Source organism: Cricetulus griseus (assembly GCF_003668045.3).
Source record: "Cricetulus griseus strain 17A/GY chromosome 1 unlocalized genomic scaffold, alternate assembly CriGri-PICRH-1.0 chr1_0, whole genome shotgun sequence".
Taxonomy (NCBI): Eukaryota; Metazoa; Chordata; class Mammalia; order Rodentia; family Cricetidae; genus Cricetulus; species Cricetulus griseus.
This window is the reverse complement of record NW_023276806.1, coordinates 88,884,015-88,897,097: the sequence shown is the minus strand read 5'-3', so window position 1 is coordinate 88,897,097 and position 13,083 is coordinate 88,884,015. Positions and strand designations below refer to the sequence as shown.

The following is a 13,083-nucleotide window of genomic DNA, read 5'->3' as shown; positions in this document are numbered from 1 at the left end:
TCTCTTCAGCTCCCTCCTCTCAGATGACTTTAGCTTATGTCAAGTTGGCATAGGACTCTAGCACAGTTGTCAAGGGGGTGGTGACGGAGGCTGGAAGGTGTTAGCCATGTCCTGGTTGAGAAGTGATTCCTTCAGGTGTTGCTGGAATTAGGTTTGAGAATTATAAATTATGATTTAATTTTGTAAGGATCATTAAGACTTCTGCATGTAGAATGTCTGGAGGGGAGACTAGTGCTGCAATTTGTGTGTGTAATTAACCATCACATACAGAGAGTGCCATGCACCTACCCACCACATACAGAGAGTGCCATGCACCTACCCACCACATACAGAGAGTGCCATGCTCTTACCCTGCACATACCTTCTCCGCCTTCACTACAGAGCACTTACCTCCAAGCTTCACTTCCCAACCTCGGGAGAGGGTGGTAAGGTCCCAGCAGAAGGAAAAGGGAAGGAGCTGGTTGAGGGGTGGTGTGATAGTTTCACTTCTGCCTTGTATTGACCTGCTCCTCTCTTCAAATGCTGCTTAGTTCAAATAGTGGGCTGGATGGCTTTGTTTTGCCCATTGGTGCCAAAACTACGAAGAAATGGATATTTTCCCAACTCTTTTCATTTATGGAAACTGAATCCAGTTTCTGATATACAAGGAGTGTTCTGGGGACAAAAAAAAGAAATAACTTCTCTATCTTCCTGACTAAATCAAATCAACAAAAATCTACTAAGAGAAAGAGATTGAATAGTTAGAATATAATATTTTTGCATTTATTCATATGTATACATATACACATGCGAAACTGTAAAAAACAGTTAATCAATTATAACTTAAAATAAAAATATACTTAATAAAAATATGAAAAGAGCTTTCTAAAATTGTCAATTATATTATGTTTACTATAAAATGAACTATTAAAACACTTTAAATTTTCTGAACCCTCTCACGAAAGTTCAAAATAAGGATTTCTTTATCTCCTCACTAAACTCTTCTCACAAACACCACACTTTCAAATATTAATTGTCCATTTATCTTAAGCAAACATGTAGCATACTTTTAAATTATGAATCCTCCTTACAATCTAGTGATATTGTAACAACAGCTTTGATAACATGTATCAGAAGCATCTTACAGTTAAAAATTCTGAAAAGTCTTGAAACATTTTTCAAAGTCTGTGCTCTTAACTCCTGCAAGGTGGCCTTCCATACACTTAAGAACAAAATTAATGAGAAGGATCTAACTCATAGCAAATTTCTGCTTCTGAATTCACTCAATTGAGCTGCAGAGGGAACTTCTGCAGGTAGTGGGACTGGAGAAATGACTCAGAACTTAAAGGCTGGGCTCACAACTGCAAGGACAAGAGGACTAAGAGGACTTCTCTGGTCTCCAATGGGATATAGACACTGAGTTTCCAGGGCTGATGGTAGCTTTTTGTTTGTTTATTTCAAAGGATTATCGGGACTTTGCAGAACTCTGCTGAGTTTGCAGATGCATTTCACTGTCGCAAGAATTCATACATGAATCCAGAAAGGAAATGTCGGGTTTGGTGATCTTCACAAGAAGCGCAGCACCCATGGCAAGACTCGTTAAAGCCACAGAAACAGGAACTCTCCCTTCAGAGAAATCAGGCCCTGCAAGTTTCTGCAGCTACTTGGGGACAATTCACGGAGATGAGCACAAGTGAAATCAGATTATTGAATCCACTGTGAATGGAAGGGGGAGGCAGCCTAAGGTCTATCAAATCTATCACTTCACTGTGTAAATAATGCTTACTTTCAATGGCAGTATTACTGTTCATTTCTGTTTCCCACACATACTGCAAGTGTAACACTGTCTGCAGAGAACAGTGTTAACACTTGAGGCAGGCTACAACTTCTGATGCAAGGCAGGAAGACATTGAGTACAGCTGGGCACCACAGCACAGCAATAATTCGCCTCAGCACTCTCTTTTGTTTGCAACATTCATGCCCTTTCAAACTCTCTCAAACTCCCAAGCATACTGTGGCCTTAAGGCTTATGGAGTTTTGAACTCATTTATGGAGTTTTGAACCATACATAAGTTATTCATTCATTCACCATCGTTTTAGTTTAAGCACTCTTAATGGCAAAAATGAGTATCTGAAACTATTCCCCATTTTACTCACTTTAATGATGTTGAGATTCTTAAGCCCTCTTCAATTTTTTGAGCAATTTCTTGCTCTCTCTGCTTCTCAGATTTGGTCTTTTTAAAGGATTTGTAGTAATGTATAAAGAATAATTCTATTTAATTATTAACTACATGTATGACTGAATAACAATTACTATAGGTAATCATTAAATATTGAAGTTATATGGCCAAGAAAAACAGCTATGAAGATCTGTAATGCGATATGCTGATGAAAATTTGGACTTTTTAAACCTGCAAATCATATTGGTGAGAAGTTTTAAGTACAAACTGAGGGTGAAGGTTACCAGTGAACCACGGCCTAGAGCTACATAATAGTTGTGGTTTACAAACAGGGTTTTCAAGATTAAGTCGGAACCCAAGAGTGGCTATAAAAGGGCCTACCTGTATCTGTGTTGCTCCTTGAGTCCTTATCTATTCAGGTTTGTCATCTAATGGAAATATTTTGATAATAAATCCAAGTTGTGAGGCCCTTCCTAGGCCTGAGTGCAAGCCATCTAGTTGTAGAAAGCCCGTGTCTGAGAATAGATGGGAGGCCTCCAGCAGACCTGCTTCAGGATTTCTACAATGCCCGGACCCTGATTAGATTCCTCCTAAAGTGCTCACATTCCCTCCCTTTCTTGTTCTTCTTCTTACTTTAGTGCATTTCACTATCCAATTAAGATTTTACAAAAGAGGTGCACTTCTACAATCCTTATTTTTCCACCAAGTGGTAAAAACGAGAATATTTCTATCCAATATATTGGTTTTCATGCTCCCGTAAAAGGCCCATTTGTCTGTAAAAATGTTACTACAATATAATATATAAAACTGTATATAACAGAATTATACAGTTAGTGAGTGAACTCCCTTTTGAACACAGTAAAGCAGCTACAACCTATAAGAAATGGGACACCCTCCTTGCTCCTTGCCATCATCACTTCAGTCCTCCACATATATTTTTCAGATCTCTAGCATCATTTACTGGGTTTGCCCCATTTTGTCTTGTAGTCAATTATGCATTCTTTCTTATCGGACATCTCTCTGCTTTACATCTGTAAGATTCAGTTGTATGGCTGGTCTGTGTATGGATCTGCCACTGTCAAATAAGATTCTATTGTATGACTCGAGTACAAATCTTCCATCCTATTTTTGATGGACTCTTAAATTTCCTGATTTGGATTGTTACGAATGATACATCTATGCATTAAGAACTGTGCTTGCATATTCATCTTTACTTGAACTATCACTTTCCCAAGTCTTTTAAGAATTATTGTAAATATTGGAAACAGTTTCAGACTAAACACAAAGATCCTCATTCTTTGCCCTTTTACCACAAACACTATTATCATGGATAATTTCAGTATACTTATATCGCTATTTCTTTTAAATCAGCTTAAACACTTGAGTATTGTCTGTAGTAGTCATAGTAGATTTCAGTTAAACATCTATCTCTGGGGTTATTTTTTATCCCTGTCTGTGATAGCAACGAAAGAAACAGAAGTGAAGAGTAACTAGTACAAACTGTAAATGGCTGCTAGCATCTCCACCAGTAGTTCATTAAAGCACAAAGTTCCCATTCCTATATAACAGCAACTCCGGTGCCTACATCCCTGCTACACATATAGAAAACCTTGGGGCTAAGGAATATACAAAATTTAGAGTAGCAATTTCTTCCCTATTTCTCACACATCCAGACACCATTTCTTGTAGCTGGTACTCAGAACCCTGATTTTCTCTTAATTCCTACCAACCCCTTGTCACATTACCTAAAACTTTATACATAATCTCTCTCATAAATCTAATCACACCATGTTTAAGTTCTCATCAGGGAGAGTTTGAAGCAGAAACACCAAGGCAAGCGATGAAAGGATGAAGTTCCTGGCAATGTGTGATGGCAAAGAGTCTCCTTCCATACAACAGTGTCTGTGTGCAAGGCATAAGAATGTTCCCCAGAAAGTTGAGGGCTTGCCCTAGTTCTACTCTGCCACTCCTGCCAAAGTGACCTGGGGCACATATATATTCTTTGGGGCCACTGCCTCTCTTACCCAAATAAAAGACAATTAGATTTCAGTAGTTTGTACCAATGCTGCCTTCCCTTTAACCTGTTACCCAGGAAACAAGGACCAAAATTCTAACAATCTTGGCTGTGATGCTGTTACTACTACACATGTTGACAGGGCAAAAACTTGCTAATTTCCTCAAAGTGTTTATAATTCCTGTAGCAATAGAGTAGAAGGCGTCTGTTCTTTTGTAAAGAAAATAAGATCCTACTGTATAAAAAGAAGTTTAATCAGAAGTTTTTTCTTAATTATCTCCTAGTCTCTGGGATAGAAAATAACAACAAATATTTTCATAATGTTGGTTCTATACCTAGTTGACTCTGTTCCAATCCCACCAATCCGCATGTAAACCTACACACACCATTTATGCCTTGAAAAATTTTTAAGATTAAATGGAGCATTGGTTTCTATGCAGTCTTATACTTTCTTCATAGTTTCAAACTAAATCTTTTTTAAAAGAATAATATGAACTATTTTACAACATTTTCCTTTAAAGATATCCAGTTTGCTGATCGGAATTTTCATACAGCTACCAAATGTTATGAGGAGTCACAATCATAATTGGGTGACTTAGGCTGAAGCCCAGCATGCACTGTCCCTAAACTGGAAAGCTGAACCATTCAGGTGGTTTAGTGAACACAGAAGCCACATGTGACTGTTGTCAAAATGGCATGTTTATTGCATCCTTTTGTCTAATTATATTTTCTTAGTGTCAACTCGTTTGTGTTTTGCATTTCCTCTAAAACAATGAAAAACATCCCTGCCATTTTCAACCTCTTAAACAACATGTGCTTTTATTTTGTTAGAAAAGGGGGATCTTGGTTATGCAGGGAAAGATTGGTAGAAAAACAAACATTGGCCCTTACCACAAATAATGATGGGATCTCAGCATGGAAATGAAAAGGTCTAGAAAGCCTAGTGTTCATGCTTACTGTTTATGACCCAGGGTTTTCTTTCTACCAAGAAACAATCAAAATTTGTAATTATCATCCATGCTAATATTTTATTATACTTATATAAATGCATTTGACTACATCTCCAATCTAATCATCTGATGTTATAATACTAACATAATAATTCTAAGATTGTTTTTCCTTATCTGGGAAAACAAATGCATCCAAGACCTGGATTTTTATTTTCCTTATTGAAAAGCCTTCATATGGAGTATGAATGCTCTGGATCGCCTGAAACTCAGCATCAAAGATATAATTCTGCAGTGTTCACGGAGTGATATAGTACCAGAGAGATATGCAGAAAAGCCTGAAGGGAGAATGTTTAGGTTTGCCTAATGAAAGCATGGGGACATAATTGACTATTCATTAGAATTTCAAATTTAATGTCAAAGTGTTGTTGCATAGAAAAACCATTGGGATGTATGGCTAAAATTAACCAGAACTAACCCTAATGGTAGTAATACATGATACCCATTTTTATAAATTTTGTTTTCTGAATTTAATATTTTTCTGGAATAAGAAAATATTGCCATTTAAAAGGTAATTTTAAAATGTTGTATGGAGAGAGGTGTGGCAATTCATAACTGAAATTCCAGGACCTAGGAGGCAGATGCAGTAGGATTACTGACAGTTCGAGGCCTGCCTGGATTACTGAGTGTTATAGGTCAACCTGGGCTACAAAATGAAATACTGCCTCAACAAACAAAAAGCAATAATTATTTGGAGTAGAAAAGGGAATGTAGATGGCAGGGAAATGGAATGAATGATCACAAATCAAAATATAGTTCCCCATAATAAACTGTAGTGTGTCACAAGCCCTTCAGCTTGGTGTTTCAGGCAGACTAAGGTTTTAGACAAGGTCTCTTCTCTTGGAACAGACAGTCTCATGGTCTCTTAAGTTGCTGTTTAAGCACAGAGTCGAGGAGCTTCTATCTTCCTCTTCACTGTTCCCAGGGGTCCTACAAGAAAGAAGCATGTGTTATAGAGGGTTTTCTCAAAGAAAACACTAGAGTTGAATGATTCACACACTTCCTCTTTGGTGTTTCCCCACAGTCAGACCATAGCACTTCCCAAACCCAGACAAACGGTCAAGACACAGTTCAACCATGACAGAGAAGTTAGACTGTTTACTGTCCAGACCTAAAGGCTCTACCTGGTAGATATGTTATTTACCCTATGGGCAAAGGCTAAAAGTTAGAGGTTGAAAGGGAAGAAAGAGCAGAACACAGCTAGCCCAGCTGAATAGTTGCCTTTACATGCTTATGCTTTAAGACTTTGGTTGCAACTGTGAAAATCAAAACTTTAACAAAAATTGGAGATTTTGTCAATCTGTGTCACCTGATGTACGGCAGGTATGGATGACTCAGCCCTTTTCAAGCCATCTTCAAAATAAAGCTGGAGCAGCCAGCAGCATCTTGTGGGTCAGAAGAAAGTCAGTCAGTCCTCTAACAGCACCACATACCCAAGACATCTAATGAAAAGACAACTGTCCTGTTCTAGATCACACTAGAACACATCTCTGTGATCACTGGGCATGGAGGATGTGGGAGGAGGTATGATAGAAATTGTGATCTTCCATAATACCTTACAAAAATTACCATCTTGATCTCTTCAAGAGCAATTTCCTAAAAACACCTTTCTAGAAATAAAGGAAAAGAGATGCCCAATGCACTGGTAATAGTAAATAACATATTAAATATCTGTCTAGATTTTACTATGCATATTAATGCCATCTTAATTTGCCTTAGCAAAATGAAGGCATTTTGCCTTGCAGATTGGATATTTAGGAAAGTTATAACTAATGAAAAATGATAGGTAGTCAGAACAATATTTAGTGTGATCCAGACATACAGTTTCAGTTTAATATATTAAATTATAAAATACTATTTGTAACCTCATTTTACAAGTGATATACTTAAATGGAAGAGTTAATTGGTTTGTCAAGATCACTGATACTGACATGCCCAAATTACCCTGAAGCCTAGACTCCACATAAATTTACCACCAGAGTTCTCTACCCCACTATGAAATGAATTTAGTCACTCAAAATAGACTTATCATTTATAGACAATAGCTCTGAAGATATACACATTTTAAGAAATGCTAATGGAAAACAACATATTTCCTTATTTTTATTACATTATGTCACCCTAATTATTTGTAAAGAACATTAAAGTAATCAAGAAACTGTTCAATAATCTCCTATTTTCAAAAATAAAATCACTAGAAAAGAAAAGGTAAAATATTTGACTAGCACTGTGCTTGCCCAACATTAGCTTGACTATTTATTGATCAAACATTGGGCATTAAAGTACCTACAAATCTCTGGGCATTGGTGGCTCACGCCTTTAATCCCAGAACTTGGGAGGCAGAAGCAGGCAGATCTCTGTGAGTTCGAGGCCAGCCTGGTCTACAGAGCAAGTTCCAGGTCAGCCTCCAGCTACAGAGCAAGTTCTAGGTCAGCCTCCAAAGCCACAGAGAAACCCTGTCTCCAAAAAAAAAAAGTACCCACAAATCTCTGGTATGTTTTTCTAGGTCCATATAGGAGAAAACTAAGTGAAAACAGATGACTAGACACTAAAAATATACACAAACCTATAAAGATGTACAGAGAACTCCAAATTTGAGGCTTTTCATTCAAGCATGTTGAGAATATTTTAGAGAAATTTATAGTTAAGTTGTATTTGGTAATATGGATGAAATTTTTACAAAATGGATAAGGCAGTATTCCCATTTAATAGTACTTTACATGCGACACCTCCCCTCTCTTCACCCCCCTCCAGTTTACACAGAACACTCATCTACTTCCTCTTCCTGAAGCGATACATGTGTACCTCTTAGGGTCTTCCTTATTACCTAGTTTCTCTGGGGCTGAAGATTGTAGCCCAGTTATTCTTTGCTTTGCATCTAATATCCACTTATGAGGGAGTACATACCATGTCTGTCTTTCTGCTCCCAGGTTACCTCACCCCGGGTGATTTTTTCTTTTTTCTTTCTCTTTTTTTAAAATTTATTTAAATTAGAACCAGCTTGTTTTACATGTCAATCCCAGTTCTCTCAACCTCCCCACCTCCCCTGACCCTCACTAACCCCCATCCCATTCCCTTTCTGCTCACTAGGGAGGGTAAGACCCTCCATGGGGATCTTCAAAGTCTGTCACATCATTTGGCACAGGGCCTAGGCCCTCCCCCCATGTGTCTAGGCTAAGAGAGTATCCCTCTATGTGGAATGGGTTCCCAAAGTCCCTTCGTGTACTAGGGATAAATACTGACCCACTACCAGAGGCCCCACAGATTGCTCAGGTCTCCTAACTGCCACCCACGATCAGGGCATCTGGGTCAGTCCTGTGCTAGTTTCCATGAGCTCCCCCTTGTTCAAGTCAGCTGTTTCTGTGGGTCTGTCCAGCCTGGTCTTGACCCCTTTGCTCATCACTCCTCCTTTTCTGCAACTGGATTCCAGGAGTTCAGCTCAGTGTTTAGCTGTGGGTGTTTGCTTCTGTTTCCATTAGCTACTGGATAAAGGTTCTAGGATGGCATAAAGTAGTCACCAATCAATCTCATTATCCGGAAGGGCATTTAAGGTAGCCTCTCAACTATTGCTTAGATTGCTAGTTGGGGTCTTCTTAAGAGAAGTTATTGAACAGGGATTGTTAATTCCTGCTATTTTTTGTTTTTGATAGTGGTGATGGTAGTGTGTGTGCTTCCCTTCTTTGGGCTTTGCTGGTGTGAGATTATCTATTTCCTGTGTTTTTGTGGATGTAACTGAGTTCCTTGGGTTGGAGTTTTCCTTCTAGTACTTTCCGTACTGCTGGATTTATGTATAGGTATTGTTTAAATCTGGCTTTGTCATGAAATATCTTGTTTTCTCCATCTATGATAATTAAAAGTTTTTCTGGATTTAGTAGTCTGGGCTGATATCCATGGTCCCTTAGTGTCTGTAAAACCTCTGTCCAAGACCTTCTGGATTTTAGAGTCTCCTTTGAGAAATCAGGTGCAGTTCTGTTAGGTCTGCCTTTTTATGTTCCTTGGCCTTTTTCCTTTGCAGCTCTTAATATTCTTTCTTTATTCTCTATGTTTAGTGTTTTGATTATTATGTGGCAAGGGTGACTTCTGGGGGCATGGAGGTTCAGCCTACTGGTGTTCTGTAAGCTTCTTTTACCCTTTTATAGGCATTTCCTTCTTTAGGTTGTGAAAGTCTTCATGATTTTGTTGAATATGTTTTCTGTGCCTTTGAGCTGGGATTCTTCTCCTTCTTTTACCCCATTATACTTAGGTTTGGTCTTTTCATGGTGTCCCAGATATACCGGATATTTTGTGTTGGGAATTTATTAGATTGAACATTTTCTTTGACAGATTAATCTACATCCTCTATCATATCTTCAATGCCTGAGATTTTCTCTTCCATCTCTTCTATTCTGTTGATGATGCTTGCATCTGTAGTTCCTGATCACTAACCCAGATTTTTCATTTCCAGAATTTCAATGGTGTGTGTTTCATTTATTGTTTATATTTCAGTTTCCAAGTCTTAAACCATTTCTTCACCTGTTTGATTGTGTTTTTTTCTGTGTGTGTGTGTGTGTGTGTGTGTGTGTGTGTGTGTGTGTGTGTGTGTAGCTTTCTTTAAAGATTTATTTCCATATTTTTGTTTGTCTTTTCCTCAGCTTCTTACAGAGAATTTTTCATTTCCTCTTTAAGAGCCTCTATCATCTTCATAAAGTAATTTTTAAATTCATTTTCTTGTGTTTCAGCTCCTTTGGAATGTTCAGGTTTTCCTGTTGCAGGATCACTGGGTTCTGGTGGTGCTGAATAGCTCTTTCAATTGTAGAATGCATTCTTATAACAGCATGTACTCATCTTTTCTTCCAAATCATGTAGTTTGTTCCTGGGCCAGTTCTTCTATCTGTTTTCCCAACTGGTGTGGCTTGTGCCTATGCCTATGTATTTTGCTGGGGCTGCGGGGGAATGCTAGCCATGGGGAGGACGTTCATGTACCTGGGGTTTAGCAGTAGAGTTGGTCTTTCCAGGACATCATCCTTTGTGTGGCAGGGATTGGGGCACAGGCTAGAGGCAGGTCTCTCACCTGCCTGCAGTCTGGTGGGAAGTGGGAGTTATTTTTAATGTATATTATACCAACAATTCTTCCTTATTTACTTACTGAATGTCTTAAGCTGTTGTTGAAGTCGGTGCCCTATTTTTAAGAATGTAGAACTCTTTTCAATTTTAGATCCTGTTGGTAACTCAGTACACTGAACAAATAACTAATGTATTTGCATTGTCACTATCTCAAAAAACAAAGCAGGGTTAAGGCTTCCTGGAAACCAGAAGGTAGCAGATGATGTTCCACAAAGCAAATTCCTTAAATGGGGAAAAGTAGCAGAGCACTAGGAGTCAAGAATCTCATCCTGGACAGAGACAAACTGACTCAGAGACATTCAGGGTTGAAGTAAGGATCGGTCCAAAGGCCACACAGCAAGCAATGGTCCCTCTCAGCCTCCCTTTCCTCGCCTACAAAATGGCCAAGATTGCAGTCACCTCTTGGAAAGAACACCATATCAGTTGCTAAGAAACTATTTTCAACTGTACTGAAGCTTAATACTGTGATCCTTCTCTCTAGCATTTCCCAGGCACTAATTACATTCTATGGATCTTGAAAAACATTAGGGCTTTATCTAAAAGATTATTGTTTTTTTACTATTTTATCTCTCATGTTGCATAAATGAGTTGCTTGCTTGATCACTTTAAATCATTTTTCTTACCAGACACTTTTGAAATCGAAAAGACAAGAAGTACAATCCTTTAAGTAGGGATTTCTTCAAAGGGAAAAGAAGCAAAACCAAGAGTACACTCAAAACAAAATTGAAGCTTAGAGCAAGATGAGATTTGGGGGACACGGCTTACAGTTCGTTATTCTAGCATCTGTTTCACTTTGCTGAAAAAAAATACCATTTGGCACCAGAGAGCCAAGGAAAATGGTCTAATACCATGAAGCTTAATTTCCTTAGATGTAAACTTTAAAGATGTAAAAATGTTTGGGCAGTTGGATATATGGTGTGTGGAACAAAATTCCTTGTCACCTTTATCCAGCCATGTCCATGGGATAATTTCCCAAACCTATGAATATGGAGATCATATGGCAAAGGGGAAAAAGGCTAGAGATTGGACTGAACTGGCTCATCAGCAGGCTTTTTAAAAGTAGATGATCCTGGGCTGTCCAGACAGACCTAGTCACAAGAGTCTTCAAAAACAGACTAGAGACAGAAGAAAAGGTCAAAGTGATATGATGCAAGGGCTTGACAGTTCTTATTTTGAAAGTGGGAGAAAACTACCATAAGTATTGAGAAGTTGGATGGAAGGGGAAAAAATAAAATAAAATAAAATGGTCTCCTAGGCCCCTAAAATTCCCACAATTCCTGACCAGTGACACACATTGCACAAGTTTTCTGACCTAAAGAACAAGATGAGTTTTTATTATTTATGCCACTAAGTGTGTGAAATTTTCTACAGTACTATACAAAATAAGCAAGTACACATTCAATGCATAAAATTCATAATTATTTAAACATTTCAAAATTATGCTGTTTAGACATTATCTCCTAAAGATAAAATATATGAAACTATGAAATGTCAGAATTATTATTCTCTACTTATCTATTATTAGAGGAGTACACATCACTTTGAGATAACAAATAATTTATACCATTGTAAACTAAAATAAGCAAATATAAGTGACCCACTTATGCAAAGACTAAACCCATTGGTTTTATAAAATAAGCATATTTCATCATGTAGAGGTCAGATATTAGGCAATTAATGGGCTTTGCCTAGCACACGGCTTTTCTTCCCAGCATGCAAACTAATTAACCACTCAGTGGCTCTTCCTTGTACAAACACTAATGTGTCAGGAAACATTTAAGGTATCATCCACTAAGCAGCTAAAATATAAATTGTTTAGTCAGTGCTATAAGAAAATAGAAACTCGGGACCATGGACCATGAAAAAACTAATCATATGGAAGCCTTGAGGATTTTTTCTTTTGATTCTTGTTTTTTTTTTTTTTCAGTTGGCACATTGTATTTTCCTGAAAAATTATTTGGTAGTTATGATTTTTTTATCATAATGAACTTCTATGTTCTCAGGAATTTCTGTACCTCAGCTTTAAGAAGGATGTCATTGAAAAGATATATTGCCCAAATGCTTAAACATTAAAAATAAGGAAGGAACCACTACACTGGGAAATGTGTTCTGTCCTTGGCAGCTATACAAAGAATGTTGTTAGCTTTTTAATTGTATCACCTATATATTTGCATTGCTCAGACTCCTCTAACACTTACAAAGTTCTATAAATAACAAAATAAATAAAGCTCTGGCCAGCCTTCAATAGCTGATTAAAACTGATTTTTAAATTTTCAAGAATTTTTAGGTATTCGATATCACACTGGAAACTTGAAATATGCCAATACTACAACTCAGGTTTGGCTAGTCTGTTTTTCTCAGATAATTAGCCATTCATCATTTGCTAGTCCACACTGACTGTGACCAAAGGCCATCCACAGCCCAGAAAATGAAACCAGGCTTAACATCTATACAAGTTAATCTACATTGCCAAGTTGACTAGATTTGGAATCACCTAGTAAACATGCCCTGGGTGTGTTTGTGAAGGTATTTCACTAGGGAGAATATCTCCTTGAATGTGGGTGACACCATCCCATGATTTGGAGTCCGAGACTACTGGATAAAAAATAAACAGGAGAAAGTGAACTAAATGACACCTTGTTTATTTCCTGATTGTGAAATGTCACATGATCAGCTTCCGAATACTCCGGGCTAAGCTGGGCTGTACCCTCGAACCTGAGCCAAAATAAGCCTTCCCTTAAGTTGTTCCTTGTCAGATATTTGGTCACTCCAACAACAAGAAAAATTACTAACACATCAT

General features: G+C 37.8%; 1 protein-coding gene across 1 annotated transcript in view; it reads left to right on the top strand.

Annotated features, from left to right (window-relative positions):
- Mme (membrane metalloendopeptidase) overlaps positions 1–2,152 on the top strand; it is an 81,183-nt gene extending 79,031 nt beyond the window's left edge. The window contains exon 22 of the mRNA XM_035451602.1: positions 1,443–2,152. Within this exon, the coding sequence (XP_035307493.1) occupies positions 1,443–1,542 (100 nt within the window). The 3' untranslated portion in view covers positions 1,543–2,152. The remainder of the gene's footprint in view (positions 1–1,442) is intronic.
- Positions 2,153–13,083: the final 10,931 nt, after the last annotated feature.